Source organism: Haliaeetus leucocephalus, unplaced genomic scaffold (genome assembly GCF_000737465.1).
Source record: "Haliaeetus leucocephalus isolate CR32 unplaced genomic scaffold, Haliaeetus_leucocephalus-4.0 Scaffold906, whole genome shotgun sequence".
Taxonomy (NCBI): Eukaryota; Metazoa; Chordata; class Aves; order Accipitriformes; family Accipitridae; genus Haliaeetus; species Haliaeetus leucocephalus.
Window position 1 is genome coordinate 945,222 of NW_010973342.1, and position 26,319 is coordinate 971,540.

The 26,319-nt window shown below is 39.4% G+C and overlaps 1 protein-coding gene across 1 annotated transcript in view; it reads right to left on the reverse strand.

Moving 5' to 3' along the window:
* The window catches only part of EVC2 (Ellis van Creveld syndrome 2), a 75,533-nt gene that overhangs the window by 24,913 nt on the left and 24,301 nt on the right, over nucleotides 1-26,319 (reverse strand). The window contains exons 8-13 of the mRNA XM_010583462.1: nucleotides 25,786-25,937; nucleotides 14,756-15,080; nucleotides 11,563-11,802; nucleotides 9,026-9,201; nucleotides 3,122-3,281; nucleotides 1,365-1,822 (exon numbers count right to left, since the gene is read on the reverse strand). Coding sequence (XP_010581764.1) covers nucleotides 1,365-1,822; nucleotides 3,122-3,281; nucleotides 9,026-9,201; nucleotides 11,563-11,802; nucleotides 14,756-15,080; nucleotides 25,786-25,937 — 1,511 coding nt within the window. The remainder of the gene's footprint in view (nucleotides 1-1,364; nucleotides 1,823-3,121; nucleotides 3,282-9,025; nucleotides 9,202-11,562; nucleotides 11,803-14,755; nucleotides 15,081-25,785; nucleotides 25,938-26,319) is intronic.

The window sequence follows — 26,319 nt, forward strand, 5'->3', positions numbered from 1 at the left end:
GTGCAGGTCTGCTTGCAGCAATACAAATAAGAGGTAATAAGACAAGCTAGAAAATACATTGAAATGGCTTATAGAAAAGTATTTAAAATGCTGAATAAAATACAAAGGCCTTGAAATTAGAATGAAAACAAGACAAATGGATTTTTTTTTTTTCTTTAACAAAGCAAACACACATGGGCAAGCGTTTTTTCCATATTTCTTTTAGATGCTTTGACACTGTGCAGCGGGCAAACTTACAAAGATGCTGTCTGGACAAAACTGCCCGTGCTAATCTGTTTTGCTTCAAAGAAGAGGTATGAAGGAGAAACCTTAACTAATGCTTCACCCCCCCGTTCAATTTCTCATGCTCAGTACATTTGCTCTAGGGGCAGACAGCCTCATATAGGTTTGCCTATTCCAGTGGCTTCCCCTCAAGCTGCAATTTTGACAGAAGACTATTTTTTCATGTTCCCAGGTCTCTGACAATGTCTGTTACTAAATGGACATTGTATAGGAAATGCAGTAGTGTAAATATTCAGGTAATACAACAACTAGTCATAAATGCACTTGAAAGCCAAGAAGAATTGCTAACGGACGGTGCAAATCTCTCAGGGACCCTGCTGCCCAGCCTGAGAGGCACCACGGACGCCGACACTCGGCTGCGGCTGGCGCCCCCGTCTCTCCCTGAGTGAGGTGCCCCGATGGTGGCAAGGCCACCACTCGCCTTCCCACCTCCCCGGGGTCACATCGTAGCAGACAGCAATGGCCAAAACGTGTGCCCGGGGCCAGCAAACCTCTCTGCAAAATCACCCGTGCCATGACACCTCTCTGGCTGGGGGCTCCGTGCCAGGGGCACTTTGTCAGCAGGCCAGATCGGCCAAGTCCGATGAGTGCAGCCCACCAGTTGGAGAGGTACGCTACTGTGCTGTGTATTTATGAAATATGGGAAAATACTGTGGCAGAGCTTAAAATGAGCACCCGATGAGTAAGGCTTGACTTGCGGCTGGAAGGAATATATTGAAATTCAACGCAGGGCTAATTAGGCCTGACATACGAAATGACATTTCCAAAGTGCTGGACCTCTGAGAGCACACTGAGAATAATAATGAAAGATGCACAAGTGAAACCTGACATGGAGTGAACAGAAGTATAAAAACACTCCACCATTTTGATTTCAAAACTGCCATTTTCTGGGATTTTCACTGCAGCGCTAGGAGTGCCAGCTCACCTGCCAGCGCCGCAGGGGCTAAGCACTTGTGAAAAATCAATTCCCAGGTGCACAACAGAGAACTTATCATTAGGAATTATACCAGACAGGTGTGAAAACTCCTAGTTCATCTCTATTTGCAAGAATAACTAAGAAAAGGGTACAGAGAGATACTTGCATGAGTACTGATTGTTCCCAGCTCCTTAATTTTTTTTGTTCTGAAAGGCTTGTTTCCAGTTCTTGGCTCAGCTTCTGCCTGGTGAGCTGAAGCAGCTCCTCAGCGGCTGTGCTCTTGTCACGCTCTTCCCTTTCAAGCTGTTCATGTTTAACAACCATCTCTTTTTTATGCTCCTCCACAGCTTCCAGTAGGAACATCTTTGGCACACTGAGCTTCACCAGTTCTTGCACAAATACTCCATACTGAACACGTTTAAGCTCTTCAACAGTTTTCTCTGTTAGACTAAACAGAAGCTCTCTCAGCTCTTCACTGGCCTCATTGTCAAGCTTTTCAGTAAGTTCTTCAAATTCAATGGCGTGACCACTCAGAAGATTTTTCCAGTGGCTCAGGTAGTGAGTGACCTCCTTAGCAGTTTTGAAGGGGTCTCCAAGTGACAGCTGCTCCTTCCGATGCTCTTTCTGCTGATTCATTTGCCAAAAGGAGGAACACAGTTAAGAGAAGGAACTTCTCAAATTCTAGCTCTTTAAATATGTAATTCATAGCAACACAAAATTTCATACTTCTGTTTTTCAGTGTTCTCAAAACTGCTTTTCAGAAACCTACCTAGCCCTCAACATGATGGCTTTGTGTGCACCTAGCAGGCCTGTGATAATTCAGATTATTGTTAGATAGAAGGGCTAACACGGCCCTGTGATAATTTGGATTGTTGCTAGATAGAAGGGCTAACACCTAAAAAAAATGCATGATCTTCTGGTTTGACATAATCTCAGCTGCCTGAACTGTAATGATCTGGCAGCATTCCAGAAGTGAATCTGGATCAAATACCAGGGAAGAAAAAGAAGAAAAAACAAAGAGAGAGGAAAAAAAAGGCTGGGTTATTTTTTACTTTATTTTCCCCATCTTACAGCATGCAGCAATTTCATTGGAAAGCTAAACTAAAGCTACCTATACTGAGAATAAATACAACAAATGAAGTCTCCATCATTATACCTGCCGTCTCTTCTTGCACTGATATCTGTTAAAGAGCAGAAAACACTGAAACACATGTCCCACAAAAGGTAAAATTAATCTCACCTAACTTTGGTGACCTAAAGAAATATCACCTAATCCAAGATAGCTTTTTCTACATCCTTTAGGAAGAGAAAGATAGACACCTTTGGATAACAACTCCCTTCCATTTATCTCAGATCACCTGCAAGTCATCTTCCATTATGAGATGACTTGGAGCTCTTGGAGTTAGCCTTGATTTTTAGATGGCTGAGGTTAGGTGACCTGAGTCCTACCAGAAGCAGCCACAGGTACAGCATCTTTTAAATAATTTTGTTTTGTAGCTGAACTTTAGCTATGCTGTAGGAGTCACTGAAGTCACATGTAGCCAGGAAACCCATAGAAAACAACAACTGTCACATCTGTGACATCTCTCTCACCAACTTCAGAACCTCAGTTGGCTTTTGCCTCTCTACACATTACAGAGGCTTGTCATACCCCCCTTGGACAGGTTAGACTAAGTAGAAGGGCTTCACAAGTTTCTCCAGTTATATTGCTATCCTGAAGGTTTTTCTAAAAGAACAGCTATTAATTACTGCGTAATTAATACAGCACATGGCGGTACACAGCTAAAAACAATGGACACTTATTTCCATCCATCCTCCTGGCTGTGTTGACCCCTGTCCTAAGAACTACACTTTATTTTTCAATTCATTCCATTTTTAATTCATGATAACGCCTGTGAAAATAAATATACTGAAAATAATTACCTTTTGTAGCATTTCCCGCCTTCGCTTGGTAATGAGTTTCTGGTGAAGCTTTTGCTTTTCTTGTTTTAAATCATGATCAAATTTCTGTTTAACAGAATTAATTTCAGCCTCAGCTCGGTCCAGCAGCACTCCCAAATGACCTTCAGGTAAATGACCTGCTCTGTAATAACAGTGTTTGAAACCTGTTATCCCAAATTCTTAGGAGTAAAAGGGTATTTGAGGCAATTAGTACCATAATAAGGCTCAACAAAGTAGACACACAGAATAATCTTTGTTTCTTTAGCAGTGATACCTCAGGGGATCAAACAAGCAAGTGGATAACAGAAAGATAATCTCAGAGATGAGTGTAGAATTGCAGTTTGTGAAGGCAGAGTGAAGGTGTATGAAGATGGAATGGGAAGAAGGAAGGAAGGGAAGGCAAATGCAAAACCAATTACGTATCAGTTAGTAATGTAAGCGATATTCAAATGAGACATTTCAAACCTTATATATTATTCATAATATTTACATTTTTCATTTAATGCCCCTGGAATGCAATTCTAGATGTCTTTTATAACTCCTACTCCTCATTAGAAACAATTTTCTCTTTAAAGGATGTAATCTAATCAAGTAAAAACTATTAAAAATTATTTTAAAGATACAAAGCAATCATATCCATGAAAAGATTTATATTCAGATTTCCTATTAGATTTACATCATCAGAAAAATTATAAAGGTTTCAAATTAATAGTGAAATACAATAATCTTAACAGGGCAAATTCTCAGTCTTAAGCACACAGTGCTTTCAAACAGAAGTTTAAGACTATGGTCTACCTCCAGTTGCTACAGTATTTAATTTCAAAGAGTAAGCAAGATCCCAACCATGCCTGCAACAGTTAGAAAAATCTTCCTCTCCACAAACTCAAATTGAATTTAAAAAATTACCTGCTATTATACTTACACCAGAAATTCCCCAAATATTTCTCAGACAACAGAAGAATAAAAGAACATCTTAATTCAGAACCAGCTGTTGGACATTTGTGAGTTATAATTTCTAATGCTAAACACAGAGGACTTCCAAAATGTGGGGTTGAAAAGGTCAACATGGAACTTTGAGTAGAAAGCACCAGTTCCTGACCTGAACCTGGATGTTGTCCAAACACTTTCTGGTTTATTTTTCAAATCCCCATTTTTCAGAAGACATGAACATTACACACAGAGCCTGGACTCAGATGAATCCAGGGCTTCCAAGTCCTTGTTCCAAGATGTTACCTGACCCAATTCATAAACTAGAGTAGCAGCTAAATGTCACAAGCCCTTCTCCAGAAAGGACAGTCTGTCATTCTGGTTTATTAGGATTTGTTGATACAATAACAGCTTAATTCCAACTAAAATCCTCAAAATAAAAGCTGAAAGAAATAAAACAGAAGATTGATGTATTAGCTTGCTTGCAGCCACTGCACTGTAACCGTGGTGGCCAGATTCCACAGTTCACACCTCTCCATCTACTGCTCAAGCATCCACAAGTATATGAGCAAGCCACGAAACATCATCCCCTACATAATGAATGCGCTGGATAGAAACTCAGATCTGCTTTATCACACCGTTATGTCAACCAGAGAGCGCCTTTTGCAGAGCTTTTCAAATGCCTATTTTGTATTTCTTTAATCTCCTGCAAAGAGGATTAAAATACCTCTTGGTATCTTAAAAGCAATTCAGGAAGCATCATTCTTGGATCTTTTGGCCAAGTCATTTTTGCCTTGAAAGCAATCAATGTTAAATTTCAGTGTTATATTAAAAAAAAAAAACAACCCACAACAGCACTAAATTTCCATACTCGTATTTGGTAACTAAGTCTTGCCCCCCTTTCTGATCAAACCCAAGGCAAAAGATTAGTGAATGAAAGGCAGATTTATTACGGTGAGGAAGTGAGGCATGATAATAACCAAGATATTATTTTTAACACCTTCATCCTGTCTTGTACTGAGGAAATAAACCCAGGCTTGCTGCATCCAATTAAAATCCCTGTCCAGAGCAGCAAAAAGGGGCTGCAATAGAGAAAGATAGATGTGCTGGAACCATCCAGCAAATGAAAGATACAGAAAAAGCCATACAACACAGAATGACTGGAAGATGATATATACCAACCTATTCTTAGGCAGGAAAAAAAAGAAAAAAAGAAGTCTACATTATTTCAGTTTCAGGTTGTTGATTTATTTAGAGATCCAGGTCCACAGCTCAAACTGAAGGTGATGCAGTATTGTAAAACCCATCTATTTATTTTTTTGGAATCTACTTATTTAGAAATTCCAAATAACAAAAATAATGGGCAAAATGCCTACCACCAGAGAAGGCTATGGGAGTTTATGTGACAACTTACTTACATTAATCAGTATTATGGTAATTCCTAGAAGGCTCAGTCCTGGCAAGAGACCGTAACAGTATAAAAACAATTACAGTATTAGAATTAAAAGATGTCCTGTTCCCAAAGGACTCCAAACTGAAACACAAAATAGAAGGAGAGGAGAAAGATAATGACAGTATAGACTGTATGATAAACTGCCTGGTCTCAGCATACCAGACATCTAATCACTGAAGAAATGTGCAGGCACATGTTTTATGTCTTTGAACAAGGAGAATTTTAATGAAGGAGAATACTGCAGTAATGACAAGGATGTTTACAGGGAGATCCTCCCGAATGCAACGAGTGCCATGGAAGGAACACAGATGAAGCGTGTGGCCAACAGCAGGAGTATCACAGGCCAATCAGAGGCAGACCTTGACTTCTCTGTACTGAATGAAAGCCAGCAAAATTAGGAGAAAATGTGAAGTGAGGGCACTAAAACTATAAAGTAGTAGTTTGTATCTGATGCTATGGAGAACTAAGTGATGCTGGACCCCAGCAAAGGAAGATTTGTTTTATGAAAGGTCGAGAAGGCATGGGAGCATCACTGAAACATAAGGGAGATAGATAATGAAGCTGAAAAGTTGCACCAGCCTGAATGTACATGTAGGCTGAATCGCAACACTATACAGAGACTACACAGAGAGAACCTGCAAGACAGTGCCCATGTTACTCTGCTTCAGCTACTTCAGGATTTTACCTGCTGAACTGGCATCTTGCTGGTACTCAGATCAAAATTTAGGTAAATAATTCAAAGCAGTAAATACTATACATAGCAAAGTGCTACAAGCAGAAAAAGTTTTAAAAGATTATTAGAAACCTTTACACTAATGCATTACAACTAGAGGCATTCACTTTCTAATACCAACTCACTGAAAGGTCCAGCAGGACGCTGTTCAGAAAATTACTTTGCTTATAACAAGGTCCATATAAATTGACACTATTCAGAAGAGTAAGAGACCAATACGAGATGTTTTGCTTTGATCTTTCATGTCAAAGATTATCAACTGCCTACTTTAAAAACACAGTTCACAAGAAATGCTTGAGGTCTTATAAAAACTAAAATTTGGGGAGAAATTTATAAAGGGGCTTGAGTTGTTCATACCTAGAGAGTCAGCAGAACTGGATTCAGTTTTTAAGAGACAAAAGAAGGAAGAAAACTTTTTGTGAACAAGCAGATACTGGCAAAAGAACAATGCGACATGTTACAGCTGCTGTAGTTCAAAAACATGAAGAACTCGTGCCTCTGGGGATAGCCAGAACAACCCAGGATAAATACTGCTTCAAGTATCACCCTCCTGTCCATTTAGTCTTTAAAGGAAAACACAAAAAGCCTAGCTAGACACCCCTGAAATCTATTATTACGGGTTATAATTTAAACCTTGCTTTCCTGCCTTTTGGCACTGCAGTCCATGGACTTGATTTCCAAAGGCACTGAGTACCCATAGCCAGTCCTCACAAATGGGACATTTTATTTAAATACTATCTTTAGAAAGCCCAGCTTGAAAACTGGTTGCTCTATTTCATTTAAAATGTTCACAACCCTCCCTAGAACTGGTTTGGTTTTATTTTACTTTTTATAACCTTTATTTCTGGCCACACAGAATATTTTTCATGTTAATTTGAAATTGCCTTGCTAGCTGATAAATTTTAAACATCCTATTAAGCTCCATTTTTAAAAGACCTCTCCCCTCATCATTTATCTGCTGGTTTATGTATCCCTGAATCTGTTTATCTGTGGTATATCTAGTCTACATATTTTCTCAGTTTCTCTTCTCCATACAAACCGTTCTGCATTTTAAAATTCCATTTATAACAGAAAGTTTAGGGCACGCTATTAAAGCTGGACACAATAGATTACGACAGACCTGTGTCTATATTTAAACAAGCAGATTCAATGCTAAAGTGAAAAATAAGAGGATATTATGGATACAATTTAAAGTACCAGCCATTCAGACCAGAATTCTCTTGCTGCTCAAATTTTAATGCTCCAATTTGTAAATATCCCCCAAATCACTTTATAATTAGAAACTGAAATACAAGCCTCCCCAGCATAGATTATAACTTCCTCAAGGTTTATACTAGGATATTTCAACTGGCCTGTAGGGAAAAAAAGACTACCACATAATCTGAAATACTATATTCTGGAGCTTTATAAATTCAACAGCTAAAGAATGAATAATAACATAACAGTTTGGCCAACATTTGCCTGAAAGGAATTCCTGCCACAGCAGGTGTGGGAAGTTACAGGAAAATAACTATTTCTAGTCCCAGAAAGTGAGATGGGATTGCTTCTCTACAATGCTGTCTCCAAGTATGGACACGTTTCCTTTGTCCGCAGAGTATTACGACCACTGCATACTTTGAGAAGTTTAATAGGCGACTGCTAGAAAAATTAATTTTTCATCTAGGTAATGATGCTTGTTGGTTTCAGAAGTTTTTGGGGTTTTGGAGTGGTTTTTTGGTACATTTTTGGGGATGAGATTCACAGAGTCTTGGACTACTAATACTACACATTTCCTCTGTTTTGTAGTTGATCTGTTTCATGACTGTTAGGTGCAATAACAGGCATTAAAAAGTGAGTGGAACCTATTTTTCCAGCTTGAGAAACCACAGCAGCTGCGTGGTGCTTAGTTGCTGGCTGGGGTTAAACCACAACAATGACTCTGATTCTCATTGAAGTCAGAATTACAAACAGGTACTGTACATGTTCCCAGCAATTACCCTCTGTGCTGTACAAAGTGGACACAGACAACAAAGCCTCACGCTTGTGGTTTCACCCCAGCCAGCAACTAATCATCATGCAGCTGCTCACTCATTCCCTGCCACCCAGTGGGATGGGGGAGAGAATCAGGAAAAAAGTGAAACTCGTGGGTTGAGATAAAGACAGTTTAACAGAACAGAATGAAAGAAAATACTACTGATAATAATAAAATGACAATAATAATAAAAGAATTGGAATATAGAAAACAAGTGATGGACAATGCAATTGCTCACCACTCGATGACTGATACCCAGTTAGTTCTCAAGTAGCGATCCCCCCAGGCCAACTCCCCCCAGTTTATATACTGGGTGTGATGTCACATGGGAATACCCCTTTGGCCAGTTTGGGTCAGCTGCCCTGGCTGTGTCCCCTCCCAACTTCTTGGGCCCCTCCAGCCTTCTTGCTGGCTGGAAAAATCCTTGACTTAGTCTAAACACTACTTAGCAACAACTGAAACAGTGAGTGTGTTACCAACATTATTCTCATACTAAATCCAATACATGACACTATCCCAGCTACTAGAAAGAAAATTAACTCTAACCCGGCCAAAACCAGGACACTCACCTTAGTGTCTGCTGGGATATTAACTAACAAAGTCATCGGTTACAAAATATTTTCTTAGAATTAACTTAAAAGATAACATTTTTGTGTACCTTTCCTGCTAGGTAACACAGACAAAAAGACTTTTGAAGACTATTCTATTGTCTTTGAGACAATGTAGTCAAATGGCTGCCAAGAAAACAATTCAGATATTTACCTTTCCATTCTATTAATGAGACTTGGTATCTGGGCTGCAGCTGCATTTATAAGAGCACAGGCTTGAGAATCCCTTAACTGTGTCTTACTTATAAGATACTCTCTGTAAGCAAATCTTCTATTCAGATGATATTTCTTGCTAGCTTGCAAAAAATCCATTAGCTCTTCAATGTCTCCCTACAGGAAAGAATGTGAACAAATATATTTAATTAGATGTAATGTTAATTTCAGCTAACACCTGTGGGTATCAGACCAGATTTGTTCATTAACAGGTTAAAGTTAAAAAGCTCTTACAAGTGAAAGACAATTAGCTTCTATCAACTTAACTCTAATGTCCACGTCAAATTATTACTGTTATTTCAACAAAACAAAATAAATGATGTGCTGAGCTTTAGGCCTGAACACCTCAGTATTTTTTGTGTGTACTCTTCCGAATAGTTAGCACACCTCCCGAGAGCCCTGAGTTAATAGGTCATTTGATCATGTACCCACGATGAAATACACATGCAACCCTACCAGTGTTAGTAGAACTGTTCCTGCTTAAAGCTATCCACAGGCTGAAAGGTCTTCTTGAATTGGGAGCTGAAGACAGCATGTGTTCAGTAACAGCAGTAAGTGGCATCGTGCCCTTCTTTCTTTTTTATTTTTTCCTTTCTTTTTTCTTTACAATGTATTGTATGATTAAATAAATAAAGGGTAACATTTTCAAATTGACTTCAAAGCCAAGGATAAGTCTTCCACGTGTGTCCAGTACAGCGTGGGGAAAGCCAAGCCCGCTGCACACAGGCAGAAGTTCCTGCTTCCAACAGTGGGGAACAGGAAGGGTTTAGGTACCTACGAATGGGTCTGGTAGAGACCAGAGGCAGGTGCACAGTGGTCTATAGCAGACATTTTGCTAGCATCAGATAGCCAAGACAAGGTCTGATACTTAGGTGACGCATGTCTGAGCAGCCAAAACATTGTCAAAACTTCTTTCACTTGCTCTATCTTCTGCTAGCTGCTCAACTGTCTTTTGCACAAGTGCTTGCTGCATCTATATCTGACAGTGGCCCATGGGTGGCTTTTCTGTACTGAGATCTGACAGTGCATCTGGTTTTAGGAGTGGGCCTTCCATGTTTTGACACCTACTTTCCAGATGCTGCTTTTTAACCTCCAGACCTTCAACCTCTAGGACCACAACAATCATATTCTTCTTCAAGAAGTAGCCAGAAGAACATTTCCCAGAATTTTTGGAATCTAGAACACTAACTTTCAACACAAATAGAGTAAAAAAAAAAACCTTGAGGAAACAACTCAAGCTATTCTGTTGCAAGAGTCTTAAAATGTAACTGAAACCAAAACTAAAGTCCTGAACATACTCTTCATCAGCATCCCCAACTGCGTAAGCTAGAGATACTCAACCTCTCAAAAATACAAAACCATAGCACTTCAGACATGCCACAATTTCAGTAGTCTACATATTTGGACTGGGGGGATCAGAACATCTTCTCAAGTATAGGAAAGCATGTGTTGCCTAGGGGGGTTTGAAAATGCCTATACAGACAGGCCACCAAAGGTACCATTCATTAGACAGCATCTGATTCTGTTTCAGAAAATGCCATTCATAAAATAGATTTAGGTACCTAAGTGTTCTCTTAGTTGCCTAAGTCCCTTTATTTGGGCTGAAATTACTTTTGAAAATGGCACTCTGGCATTTCTGTACCATGCTGAGGGCCCCATTAACACCAGTGAGGGTAGACCTGGAACCAGAAGTTTGCTGCACAAGCACAAATCTGCTCTCAGAACATCCTGTAGGTGCAGGCTTAGGGGCAGACCTGCACCAACAGAGCTTTCAGGAGCTAAGCAGAGCCCCAAGTTATGCAGATATATCAATATATTCACTGCAAAACTGGGGATTTATATTACACAATTTCCCACTGCATGGTGTAGAGGTGTTTTCAAAGTTCTTTGTAGGGTTCGGCGTTCAGAAGATCTCGCGATGTCACGGAAAGTTAGAGGGTTAGTCGCAGCCTTATGATGTATCTGTAATTCCGCCTACCCTTGTTAGTATAAAAGGAATTGACTGCGCAATAAAAGGCGGAAGTTGGCGCTCACACTGTGTGTGTTATCTGTCTCTTTCCCTGGTCCGGGCCGACCAGTGATCTAATCGCGGCACCTTGATATGTGGCGAACGCTACAGTTCTTTCTTCTGCATGATACAGGTGAGCTACTAGTCTTATTTTCCCTGAGCAGTAAAGACAAGCTTTCAGCACTTGGGTGCTTTGGAAATATTACCCATGAAAACAAAAGTCAGCACTAAGCACATAATGTTATGGCAAATATATCTAAGTCAGTATTGTAGAAAAAGGCTGTCCATATGCACCAATATACAGTTGTGTATATGTCTAGATGTACATAATGATTGCATTATACTTTTTAAAATTCCTGCTAAGAAAAATAGTTATAAAAGTGATAACTTTTATCCTGAAACACTTCTCAAGAGTTACTGTGGATTTGTATTCTGTCATTAGGTTAGGAATGGAGTTATCATCCTATTACCTGTATTTTAGAGTAACCTTCCACTAACGTTTTAGCTGCTTCCAACTTCAGTTCTCCCTTGAAAGTAGCGTTTGTTATCTGTGTAAAAAAGATATTATGGAGCTCCTTTCTCTGGGTAACAGCCAGCTGTCTATAAGCCTTTGCAAAATACTCCTCCTGCTTTACCAGAAGGAACCTCTTCAGGCGGTCCTGCTCCAGTCTGTGAAGTCTATCCAGAAGACTTTTGTATTCTACAGCAGGCTGCAGAGAAGAGAGAAATAAATAAATCTGAAGTGATTTTCAGTATTCAACATACTTTAAAGTATCAGTGCTACTAGCTCATACATGTATTACGCATACTCTGATTACTCTCATTTCAGGTTTGAATGAAGGCTAACGCTAAATCAGTGTACACTTTCCGTGGTTTTCACCTGTTTGGAATGACAGGGCTTGTACAGCTGTCAATCTCTAATCCAGATAACACTTCCAAGGCATAAAGTCTTTTTAGAATTTAGAAGCATTATTTAAGATAAATTATACAAAACAGCATGAAATTCAACACAAAAACTATACATGAAATCAATTTCTTAGGTTTCATCAATCCTGAAATCCTATTAAAATTTAATAGACTCATATAAATCAGAACAATGAAATAACAATAAGCATACATTTTAAAAACAATATAAATTAGAAAACACTATTCTACTACAAATCTCTAAAAGTCTGTATTATTGGTGACCCACTTTATCGATTGGTTTCTACAAATTAATCCAAGAGCATCGTTTCAGAGTTACAACAATGGAGTAGAATTAAATGGCAATTAATTTAAAATCTTTTTTGTAAGAAATACTTTCTCATAGCTCTCCAGTAAGACTTGCACATTCATAGCTTTAATCTCAGATGGCATAAACTCCTTAGAGAATCAAAACATACATGTCCAACAGAGCAAAGAATGCTTCTTATGCCAGCAAAGCTACCTAACAGTAGTTATGTTGACCTTGTCCTAAATTTCATACTATTTATCTGGGGAGAACTGCCCTCTGAACCTCACCCCTCATTCCCAAGTGACACACTGCAGACAGCAAACAATCAAAAAGGCAGGGAATATACATTCTGTGTTTTGGCTGAGAAGGGGAGACGGTTATTGCTCCAGCTGTTTTTCACTGCCGTCTCTTGGACGTTAGTACACCTGCTGCCAGGAGCACAAATGTGGGCCAACCCTAGAGCTCCAGTATGTCCTTTCGGACCAGGTTCCATGGCAAGTACAAAAACAGGTCCTTTCACAGACAGCGAAGCGAACAGCAAGGTGTTAGTATATGATAAATGGGCCAGGACAAGTACTGGACTGGCCTTAATTCTTTGTTTGATTCCTACCATTCAGGATTTCCAATATAAACCAGATTGAACCAATACCAATGTATTTTGTGCAAAGAAAAGCTGCTTTGCTGAGAGCATATTTAGTGTGAGTTCACATACTGAGTTTCAGTCAGGCCCCTCTTTCTGCAAAGGTAGGATTTATCCCAGTGAGGTCTACCTAAGTGGTAATGGCATCTAGTCTAGGCTCCTTCTATAACCAACAGAAGGAAAAAGACTTCTGCAGAGTACAATTCACCTGATTCTTAAAAAGATGTTCACAAGTATCCCTTCCTTGCCGTCTCCTTTGACTTTCTAGCACCTCTAGTTAAGGGTGTTCATATCCTACAATATTTGAAAACTCCCTTGAGTCACAATTTAAAATTCACCTGGAAACATCAAAGAAATTAAACTGGCTCACTAGCCTTGTGCCATCCATTTTCTCCGCACAACGGCCTAATAAACCTAAGTTCTTCCTGAGAGCCTCAACATACTGTAGTACCTTTGATGGGTCACGCTCAGCAAAAAACTTCTTTTGTTGAAACTGCAAATATGAATTGTCATAAAATTCCTTAACAACTATAGGTACATGATATACAAATAAAAATGCTCTCTTTAAAAAACAAAACAAAACAAAAACAAAACAGAAGGTCAAAAACTTAAGTATTGACTAAAAAGACAACATACACAAGTATGGAACATACTGGTCTAAGTGATTATACTCCTAACATAACTTATTTTGTCTCTACAATCGAACTGAAACAGACAGCTGGAAACTCAGCAGCATCACATTCAATACCCATGCACCCACTTGTGCTCCAGAAGCAAAACCCCACTTGTAAGTAACGAACTGCACTATTTATTCCCACCAAGTCATCCTCTTAATGGGAGTTACAACATTAGACAAGCATGAATCAATAACTTGGGTATTTTAGCATTTTAAGCTTACAGAGGTGAAATATTCAAAACTTAACAGACTCCTCTCCAGACACATAAAGTAAAAAAAAAAAAGGGGGGGGGGGCAGGGGGATTCAGTTTTATTGTAAACACTCAATATACTTGAAAAAAGACATGGAAGACTGGAGCATAATCTTGTACATGGGATGTTGGACTGGTGACCTGGGCTCTATTTCCAGCTAGTCACTACCTATGAAATCCTGGGTAATGATACTTACCCCCTCGGACAGAGATCTTTGAATGAAAGTGACACACATAAGCACTAAGCTTTTACTTAAAAAGAGACTCTAAACTTGTAAAGAATCATACTCTGCCTTAAATTATTTATCTCACTATTATCCACAGGCTATTTTGAAGAGAAGTCCACTCCCTGCTCTGCCTAAAATACAGATTGTTCTGCTTGCCTTCACTCAGTTTGGAGGACCTCAGCCTTCGGTTGCATTTATAGTCTCATTTTCTTCAAAATAAGAATATCAATATTGGAGGCTTTTTACCTAGATTGTAAGGTTTATGATGCAGAGTTTGCTCTGCTCTGAATTTGCAAAATACTCTACACAGTGTCTGACTGGAGTTCTTAGGAACTGCTGCAGTAAAATATAGTAAATAAAAATACACCACTTCGCAAGGTTTTAAGTGACTATAAAAAAAATCTGGGTAATGACAACCTTTTTTCCATGTGTCACAGAATCTCTTGAGATAAGTTCATTTTCTGGTGAAGTAAAACCCAGTTTCTTAATAACAACTACCCTAATTACAACATCTGAATTTTTGAACACATTATAAATTGTACAGCTTTTCTCTTTACTATTCTAAGAGGACAGCTCGGCCATTCTAGTCTAAAAGAGAAACCATCTATATAACAACACATATCATGCAAAATATCTTGATTTTATACCAGATTTACCTTTTCATTCATTTTCTTCATTAATTCCTCAGCCTCTTCATTTGCAGCTCTTGCCTTCTGGCATTGAGCCTCCATCTTCTTCCTAGTTTCCAGATTACACTCAGCTGTTAAAGCCACCATCTTCCTTTCATACTCCTCCTGAATCTCCTTCTCCATTGCAAGAAACTGCTTTTTGAAAATTGAACTCATCCTCTTCTCCACATGAGGAAAGAGGGTGTGACTTAAGACCATGTTCTTCATCATCATAGCAATCACTTCTTTACATATCTGTGTTCGATATGCCTCCAGATCAGCATCTGCCCGCGTCAGGCTGGCAACCTCCAAGCTGTAGAAAGGTCATCAGGACTGTTTGAAATTGCAGATTATCGGAAATTTCTATCAGAAAACAAGGATATCTAGATTCATTCAATACTGGGTAACCAAATGGCAGTCAGAGAAGTGCAGGAATATCACAGCGTATGAGTTTACTAAACATGATAGTAATCGTTCATTAAAAAGCAGGGTGAGTCAACTTCTGCTACAGCAACTTTAATGAAGTATTTCCATTTTTGCATTTCCATTTCAGACAGAAAAAGGAAAAGCTTTTCTTTAAAACCCCAAACATTCCCTAAGCTTAAAAGCAAACAAAAACCTCCCACAAAAAACCCCCCACCACCTCTGTTGGGAAGCAGATGAAGTGAGTATCTGAATAGACTATAAATTTCACTGACTTTGTAAAACAGTTCTAAACTCACTGACCCATCTACATTGATACATCACTGCTTCGTGTTCTGTGCTCGTGTATTCTCTTCTCTGCAGGGAAAAGGGGACAGTGTTCTGATTATGTACTGATACAAAGAAATTAAAATAGCCATTATCTCTTTCTCATGAACATTAATAGAGTTCTAGAAAAGGGATTAAAACCAGAGGGAAATACCAGGTTTTTTACAAAATGCAATAAATATCATGATGCATGTGAATACATTCCCATTTATCTTTAATTAAATTTGAATTATAATTATTCTCATTTCATATACTATGTAACTACTGTAAATTCTATAGCTTTGCCTATTCTGCACTAAACTCAGGATTGGAAAATTAGGTGGGTTTTGCCCCTGCATGTCAATTTACATGAACACACAGCACTGTATGATTCTGTGTGTGGATTAAGTATACATGAATTTCTTTGTGACCTACAAAATACACAAGAGCTTAAATCCATTCTTTTTTCAGTTAGGCTAAATTATTGGCTTGATCTGTTCCATACTCAAATCTTAGAATAAATTTCAAATCCATAGCAAAGATCTTTGCAAGATTTGCAAGACAGCAGAATGATACTAATTCAGAATGGTATATATCAATGCATGCAAATCTATAAACACTTCACCTTTTTGTCAAACAATCTTTCCTTATGTAAGCAAATAAAGTTTAACTAAATCAGTGATAATTATTATCACTGCCCCTCTGTTAAACACAAGAGATGTATCTTCCCCATTTAGAAATCAATGGGATAGAATTAAGTTGTTTTCCTACAATGACTCAAATACTTTAAGTATTTAGGGGACATTAGCTTAAGCTATGATAAGCTATCACAAAGAGGCAGAGAGATTTTTCTGTTGCAGTCTCTCGAAAACCCAGGAATGCACTGGCAATGGTCATGGTCTTTGCAATCTGCTGCAGGGCTGGCTGGTTGCAGCTGCAAAACCTCCTCCATTTCCCCCCTCTTCCTCCCATACAGGAGCAGGAATCACTGCTGTGCGGGGCCAGATCCCTGCGACTGAAACATTGTGTGCCTGAAACATTCTTCACAGTAATTTGAAGATTCTGTAAGAGCTAGTATTTTCTGTAATGTCCCCATGACAACGCAACAATCCAGCTCCCCTGTGCTGTGTACAGATGGACACTGGAGGATAGCACCTGCAGGCACACAGCCTCCTTGGGTGGCGTTCAGCTACATTCATGGTCAAGACCCCAGGGCGCCGATCGGCTCCCTCTGCCTGGGGAGAGTCCTTCTCACCCCAGGACAGCCCCCGTGGGGCAGCCACAGAGGACGGGCGACGGCAGGATCAGGGGAACAGGATGCTGAAGCAGCACAGCAAGCACTTCAAATGGGCAGCGCAGATGGACGTTTGCTGACATAGCCAGCTGTTTACTTATGACAACTCACTTAAAAAAAAAAAAAAGTGTTTCAGTTAAGTGCAAATGCACTTAAATAAAAACAAGGATACAGAAAATATGAGCTTTATGCTATAACATTTCCCTAGTGACTATCAGGCAGTGGTAGGAGGCTCCCCTTCATAGATTCACCAATTCATTATTAGCCCGTAAAATCCAAGCCACCAAATTTATTTTTCTGTTTTAATTCCTGCTTCAAGTCCAGTAGCTCTGATTTAATTGAAGCTTATTGGTCTTTTCTGAGAAACATCTCATCTTGGTTTTCAAGCATCCCCTAACAGAGAACTAAACAACACTTTAATTAATTGTTGCACTTGATAATTCCTTTAAGACCTAAAAATGGTCACCTTATCCTCAGCTTGAATTTGATTAGTTTCAACATCCAACTCTCTTTGTTTGCTGGAATAACAAGTTCCTTTGTCATTATTTTTCTGTTCTTCATGCCTGCACTGATAGATGATGGTCACAGCACCTACTAACCCTTTCTTACTGAGGTGTGAAACACTGAATTCCTCGTCTCTCTCCCTGGAAGGCAACACTTCACAGCTCCACCAGGTCTGTACATAGCTCGTAACACAACATTTGTTTCTCATCACAAATGCAGGATTTTTTTTCAGCATTCTTTGAAAAAAGATTAAGCCATTCCTCACCCACCTCTTTACTTGTTACTTTTGCAGCCTTCCTCAGCAGGGATCCCAACAATGAAAGCCAAAACCAAACACCATCAGAACATTTCTTATTGTTACCTTTCCCACAGTCTTCCCACAGCATTTCTTCCTATTTACTGCAAGTGACTACAGAGTAGATCTGATTTCAATTTGAGCAAGATTCCCATGCTCTGTCTTGCCCAGAAAGAGAACTAGGGTACCCAGTTAACTCCACTCCTCAAGATCATGATGCCAAATGCAGGAGAAGCAACAGGCGTACTTCACCTGACACTCTTGTGTCAGTCAGCAAGTGAGTGATGAGGCCGTTAAGATCTCAGGGGTATTTAATCTGAAACTATCACCCTCTGTTTTCCTGACAGCACATCTGTGAAGCAGGCAAAGAAACAGAAGAAGAGCATGTGAACTGTTCCACCAATCCAAAGGTAATAGCATGGAGAAAAAGTAATTACAAGCCACAGCTCTCCCAGGTCACGTCCTGGAAGACAACAGCCACACCATTACCTTTTTTCAGTGGTAGCTGAAGAAAGGTTGCATCTGTAAAAATTTGAAATCTACCTTCCATGTGATGTGCTCTTCTCGGGTGCCTCCTCCACCCAGCAGCCAGTGGGAGTGAGACAAGCTCATCACATGCACCAGAAACCTGACTTCAAGCTCTTACTCCAAATGAGAGGTTGAGGGCAGCCTTAACAAGCTGCATCAATATCGTCTTGCTTGCACACCAACAGTCAGTACAGGACAGGAATCCCACACATATAATAGACCAAATGCTTTCAGGCACAAGTCCATCAGAAGAACAATGTTTACAATCATCCAGATTAAATACGCAATGTTTTGTGACACCTAGGAAAAAAAAAATCCTAACCTGACACTGTGCCTCCTGGAACCAAGGTAGATTTAGTAAGTTGCTTTAAATGCTCTGCACTCTGCTTGTTACAGCAATTCATGTTTAAAAGGTCTCGCATCTCTTCCTGAGCATATTCAGCACAATAGAAACATGAAAGCCAATGAAGTACAGGTAGCAGACGGCAACCTATTGATGTACAAGATCAAAGCTTCTGTTGGACAAAGCATCCAGAGAAAGGATGAGGAGAGTACAGAAGGCAGGTGGTACAAAAGTGTGGGGGGAGGAAAGGTGAACAGACATGTAGAAAATGAAACTGTAAACAGCAAGTGTAAAGATTTTTCACTCACTTGAAGAGGAAGAGGATTTAAAGATCTGTCAGAGAAGATCTGGGAGAGGAGAATCCCAGACGCCAAACACACAGAAGCAGAGAGAGTACCTGAGCATCTGATGTCCTCCACAGACCTAATAAAAGAATAGAGGAAAGCAGGTAGGGTCAGGAAAGAAATAACTATAGTTAATTAAAAAAAACCCAAAACCACAACACACCACACCACAAAAAAGGAAACCTCTCATTAACTACAAAATAATTGTGTCTTTAAGTTGTCTTATTCAAATTAGAGGCCCACAGAGGGAATTTTTGAACAGGAGAATTAACAGCTGCTGAATTTAACAGTCCTAAAATGAACTAATGGCTTTCTGACACATTTTTTGAATGAATTCAGAGTTTCCAAAGATAAGAAACTACTGTGACACAACTTTCTGAAGTCTAAAGGGGAGAGAAACATCAAGCAAACTCCCCTTCGGTGACCTTTTCTCACCAAAACAGAAAAACCCATCATTTTCAGAAGACTCATCTCCCATCTGCAAATGGTAGCCAATTAGTAGCATACGTATTACAACAGCATCCAGAGGAGACTGGAGTCCTGTGGTAGCAGTTTCTGCAAAAGCATCCCTTTGTGATACACAACACTCCCGAAAAGCATGTAATTTAGAATCATAATCATTTAGGTTGGAAAAGACCTTCAAGATCATTGAGTCCAACCTTCATTGGGCCGTTTGTGGACGGTTTGTCTCCACTGTCCTGGATGCCCCACTGCAGCCATGGAGCACCACAGCACAGCAGCTGCACCAGCTCCTGCTGGAGAGAGGAACGCAGCTGGGGAAGGACAGACAGACACACGACTGGCCCCAGCCCGGTGGCACCCGCTCCTAGTGCCTGAGCCACAGCAGCATGTCTCCTGCGCCCACAGGCACAGTGCCAACGGGACAGCTCCAGTGAGGAAGGGAAAAGGAGAACAAAAAAGAAGCGTTATGGTCCGTGTTGCCTTGTCACACTTCAGAGAAGTGAAGATGGAGAGAGGGTCGGACAGGGAGAATCACACAGCCAGAAAACAGTACCTGCAGTGCTGGCTTTAGCAACAGTAAGCAAAGAAAGCCAATTCAAGTATAATGGGCATCAAAGGTCTTCAGCTGCAGATGTGGTTGGTCTCCTAAGTCATCCACTTATTGAGGGGTTACTAATACAGTATCAGCAAGTTGGGCTGTGTTTTGGTTTAGTTTTTTGGGTTTTTTTGTCGTTGTTGGGTTTTCAGGGTTTTTTTTAAACTACCCTGTCAATGCAGACCCTGTGTGCAGTACCATAGCTTCCTCCCTTCAGCCTCTCCCTCCTTTTTTCCCTCCTCTGTTTCCCATGCTGTCCGGCTGGGTCCAGCCCAACGCTTTGGGGCAGGGATTTACACAGGCTGCAGCACAACGAGGCACAAACCTTTGCAGGAGACCAAAACTGTGCTAAAGTAGAAGCAGCGGTAATGGCATGAGGTCTGAAAGGCCACCAACAGCTACCAAACCCAAATTCTTCAGACCTCCTGCGCCGCAGCGGGGCACGTTGCCTTTCCGTGGTCTCTGCCCGCTGCCAGGCTGGGCACAGCCCACCTGTGTTATAGAAGGTCTGATGATGCTCTGTGCTACACCAGTAGCTGTACTGGCCTACAGCCAGCTCTGAACTGGGGGAGTTCATCCATCAGTCCTGTGACACTTACACAGCTAAGTGTAAACTTGGCACAGCTCAAATACGAGCCTACAGAGAATACAGGACGTCTCGTCAGTATATAAAATTGCTCAGAAAGGTACGTGACGATTATCTAAGGATGCCTTCACATGGATGAATCACAGGTTAAGTTTAGCTTTCCAGAAAAAGCCAGAATGCTGACAAAACCAGAAATAGGATTCTCATGATATATAGCCCCCTGCCCCCTCCCCAAATTGAGAAAGATGATAAATTGAGCTAAGAGACCAGTAGCTCTCCAGAAAAAAAATGATTCATGAAAACCTGCCAAAAGTCTCAGCACTATATTTGGCAGCAGTTTCACTATCAAATTCCTTTAACTCTCCACAGCAATATAAAGAGAGCGAAGGTACTTCAATTCTTAAGTTAACCTGTTTAAAAAACATCTGAAAAATCCTTCATTTAAGAGACTGAAAACCCCTGCTTTGATTGCAGAAAGTACGAAAATTGATAAATCAGTGATCTTCAGCAAACCAATTAAAAAAATACAGCTAGCTACAATATAGCTGTTGCAACAGAGCTCAGAAAATGTTATTTCACTGAAAAATGACTATGCAAAAACAGCATAAAAAAGACTCCAGTCCTGCTTTCAGTGAAGTCATCATGCATTTTACCATTGATTTTAAACACACCAACTTCAGCCTGGATACTAACAAAAGCATAAACAAATGTTATGGCTACATGCATTATGCATTAATGCCTAAGGAGGTTCCAACTTTGCTGTTATCTACACAGAGTTTTCTGATCTACTCAGACAGGGTGAGCATTCAGATGACAGAAATGGTAGGAGATATCAATCTTTCAAAATGATATGGAATAAAGCATCACTAACAGCACTACTCTCAAAAGCAGACTGTTTTCTGGATGAGATAAATTGTTCTGAGTGGACAGCAGAAATGACCCATATAATTCTGAACATGATTTCATCATAGTTAGCCAACATCAAAGAAAAGTGCCATTTTTTAGATTAAAAAAGATAAGTGTTCATTCATTTCATATTACTTGTTTTCTTCAGTTCCCTGTCTTATGGACTCCTCTCACCTATTAAGCATTTCAGCTTCTTTGATGGAAAAAAATGTATAGTTTACACACTTGTCAAGTTTATAACAGCATTCATAACACAGAACTACAGATGCAGGGTTTGGGGTTCATTCCATGGGTATTCACTGTATCCTACCTTTATATCCATGTGGTTATTATTTACTGTTGTATTCCTGCATTGTACATACTGCACAAAAACAGAGCAATGAATATGCTTCCCTTCAAAAATTCTATAATTTTGATTACACTTTTAAAAAGTTATGAAATAAAGAAATTGAGCACCTCAAATTTTTTTTGTACTAACAATGTAATTATTTCTCACCATTTTCTATGTAGGAATATTCAAGTCTAGCTGCTATGACAATGTGATCTTTTAGTCTTACTTTCAATTTGAATTCAGGATTAAAAAAAAAACCAACACATTTGCTACATAGCAAATTAAATAGGGATATACAGCAAGAAATTTACATTTAGAAAGAAAAAGTGAACTTCTAATATGGTAGTAAATTGTTTTTGACTTTTCTGTCCAGGCTCTCTGGAGCCAGTTTGACCCTGTTCTCTAGTACATTGGCCTCAATGCCCTCTACCATAAGAAAAAAAATCAGCTGCAATGCATACATATTACTTAGTGATTTCCCAAAATAATTGGCAGTACTTATTGTGTATCAGCAAGCAAGTTCAAGTTCAGCTAGAGCTTTGACAAATTCAGGGAAGCATAGCTGTACAAAATGAAGATGAAAAAGAAAAAGTTGTACTAGAGGAAAGCCATTTAAAGAAATTAAGTTGCCTTTAACATATTTGTATCTTCTGAGACTATGAGCACAGTCAGACTTCATCAAATTGGACACAACCCCAAACTGCTCAGCTCTCTTCATATTCTGTTCTAGACATACAGAAAAAGAGACCCACAATGCTTTGGAACATGATCTTCTAGTGCACACATCAAATATTCAAATCATATAGCTTCTTCTCATTAGTATTCATTGCCAATGGGCCAGTATTCAGGAATACACACAGTAAGGAACCTACTGAGAATAAAAGCCAAGCTATTTTGCTGCATAATGTACGTCAAGGATATGACTTATTAAGACAAAACTCACAAAATAAGTAACTAAGAAGCTTCCTTATGAAATATTAAAATTATGCTTTGTTCTCTAGCCAATCCTCCTGACATTGCAAACCGTCTACACTACAAAGACGTCCCTGTCCATAAATATTGAACACATGCTCCTAATGTATTTGCTAAACAATTTGGCACTATCGCTTCCTAAAAGACATTAACACAGCTTTACGTCATAAAGAGCACAAAAAAAATCCTGTGGGTCTTCCTTTTCTGAGTAATCTTCTCATTTGTGTCTGGACAAAAGAACAAAGCACCAGAATAATTCCAACCATGTTTACTATCACAGTGCAATTTAAACAGAATATATCAATTATGTTGGCAAGCTTATATGTATACCATGTAGAGAAAATGACACATAGCTGCACCAATACATGCACAGAAGGAATTATCAAACCAGCATACAAGCAGTATGTTGTTGGTTGGTTGAAAATGTCTGAAGTATCAAAAGCTCTCTAACAAAAGCTCCTACACTTTTGCCTCCCCAAATAATAAAACCCAAGATTATGATGCTAAAATTCATAGTGGTATACATATGACACGAAAAAACTGCACTCAAAATACAAGCCCAGTTCTTATCCTCAGCATACTGCCACTCCTGTAAGACAATACAAACCTCATTCCTCAGCTCCTTACAGAACACCCAACTATTCTATTGGGTGACACTAAATGTAATAAAACAAAATGCAATATTGTTGAAAAACTGATTGTGACCACAATTAGTAAAATTACATTTCATTCAAGCACAGAATCCATTCAAATTGACTGCAATTATCCATTAATAAATTACAAATGCACAATCCTTCTTTTTCCCATTACGTTTTGCAAATTACTATCCTTAAAGCAGGTAATTCAGTAAAGAGAACGATTACTCCATTCTGGTTTTAGCCTAGATCACTGTCATAGAAGCTCCTAAGGCAATAGTACAGTATTTTATCTTTGGAATCAGCTAAAAACCTGGATAATGTAAAACGGTTTATGAAGAGCAAGACTAAAATGAAACCTTTAAGGAATATAGATCGGAAATTAAAGGACTGCTTTGCCCCAACTCGCCAAATAAGGAATCAACTTTAAGAGATGAGGAAGCATCCTAAGCTAAATAATCATATGAAAGTGTTAACAATGAGAGATAAAACCAGTGGTGTATTATACCTACTGAAGAAAGCAGAAAGAATATTGCGTGTGTCTAACATATGTGTTAAAGTAATGCTGTAGCCTATTTTACCAACCAGCCTGAAAGATTGGGGTTCATCTCACTCACCTCCAGACCCCGACAGGTGCACTAATCAGCCCAGGCTCCAGGGTCAGTGGGCACAGCAGCCACATGACTCATTTTTTGTAAGTCTACTTTAGGATGAGAATAATTGTACCCTAGAAGTGCCCTTTTTCACAACGGAGTGAAAAAGGGAACTCAGGGAAACTTGGTGTAGGAGTTCACACTGCAGAGATACTCACTCAGACAGATAAACTGCACCACCATTAAGAGAGAAGAGGAACAGGTATGTAGTAAGTGAATACACATATTCAGTAAGTGTCAATAAAAAGAGGGAAAGAATAGAAAAAAATACTGTTAAGTCCATCTCTGTGTCACCTCCTAACAGTAAATGAATCAGAAGGTCCAGTTTAAAACTACTACAAGAAATGAGAATTGGGATAATCTAAATAGGGATTAGCAAGCACCCATTGCTAACAATTAGAGGCTGATTTGAGCCCTTCACAGTAACATCTATCACCCTTTCAATCATCTTTCGTAGCAGGAATCACTGTAACCCTGGATGCCTTTGTGGTCCATCTACCATCCTCATCCCGGAAGATGGAAAAGATTAACTCAGAAGGTGAAGAAGGTTAATGACTGTTTGCTAATGGGTACCTATTTTATTCACTGCAATGCTCTACCTCCTTAGAGGTAGAGAAAACAGAAACTGTGAGGAAAGAAGCGGAAACAAGAGAGACATTTGTGCTAACTGCCTAAGAATATTAAAAAACTTAAAGCCTCTGGATACATACTTAAACTAAGAAATGAATCCTGTTTTATGGGTTTAGAAATAATCCAGTTATAAATATAATCCTATCCAAAGGTTTGCCAGAATATTTACCTTTCTAAACCATAATGCATCTGAAAATAGCCCAGCATTTTTTTTTCAAACTAGATAGATATTCACTATCCCTGAAATAAATTAATACTAAAGCGAGTTAAAAAGAATTTGATCATGTTCTTAATATTCACGGAATAATTTTCATGGTAAGTGTTCTCAAAGCCTCAGTTGCTATATAGTTATAAAAGAAAGGACCAATGTGCAAATTACAGAGATAAGTATCCCAATTATCAAGGAAATGCAGGAGGTAATAATGCTGTTAGTTACCCTTTAAGAAAGAACAGTACTTCCATGGTCCTGTAACTTTTCCTTTTCAGCTTCTACAGATTTTATAGTTGTGTAATACTGCCTGTAACCTGACTTGCCAGGAGCTCACGGTAAGACTGAACAAACAAAACCTGCTCTGTCCTCACATCAGATCTTTTTATCAAATTCAGCTGAAGAATAGATGACCTTTAACAATGGCATGCTTCTGTCAAACAGCCCTCACTGGCCTTTCAACATCATCAGGAGAGTTTCTTTGCTCTACCCAGTGGTCCCTCCAATTACAGCTACGTGGTATCTTTCTGGCAGCACTATGAACTGTCACCCCTTACGCTCTGATCCAGGTGTTTCCAAAATATGCTGCTAAACAGCAATGCTGGCACACAGCAGGGGCTCTCTTTTCTAGGAGAAAAGCCACCCTTTTGAAAGCAGAATGTATTCAGCCTTAGTAGAATATACCCTTTCAACATTTCCTTGTACGCAGAAGTGTTCCCCTTTACTAAGTGAACCCCAGAGTGGCAAAACTAGATGTTCATTTGGATTTGAAAACTTGCAGGCCTAAATGGAGCTGTGACTTCTATAGGTGAAACAATATGAAATACAATTTTCAGTTCCCAAAGACAGCTATTTAATACAGTTCAAAAATGTAAGGTAGTGCAGTCATATGTGTAAACAGACACTATGAAAAAAAAATTAAAGGGCAGATACTCAAAACATATTCAAAGGTTCAGTTGATGATAAATGTAATAAATGTGATGTAATAGCAGTGAATTCTTACTCTTCTAAAGCCTGAAGCATGTTTCCAGATTCTTCAAAGGACAGAATATCGATGATTTGGTCGTTCATAATTGTATCTTCACTAAAGAAATCACCTGAATTAAACTGAGAATGCTCCAGCTTGTGATTTTGGCTGAGTTCATGCCGTATCTCCTAAAAAGAAAAAAAACCACAAAACCATAGAATTATAGCGTGGCTTAGGTTGGAAGGGACCTTAAAGATCATGTAGTTCCAACCCCCCTGCCGTGGGCAGGGACACCTTCCACTAGACCAGGTTGCTCAAAGTCCCATCCAACCTGGCCTTAAACACTTCCAGGGATGGGGCATCCACAGCTTCTCTGGGCAACCTCTTCCAGTGCCTCACCAACCTCACAGTCAAGAACTTCTTCCTTCCATCCAATCTGAATCTGCCCTCTTTCAGTTTAAAGCCATTACCCCTTGTCCTATCGCTGCATGCCCTTGTAAAAAGTCCCTCCCCAGCTTTCCTGTAGGTCCCCTTTAAGTATTGAAAGGCCACACTAAGGTCTCCTTCTCT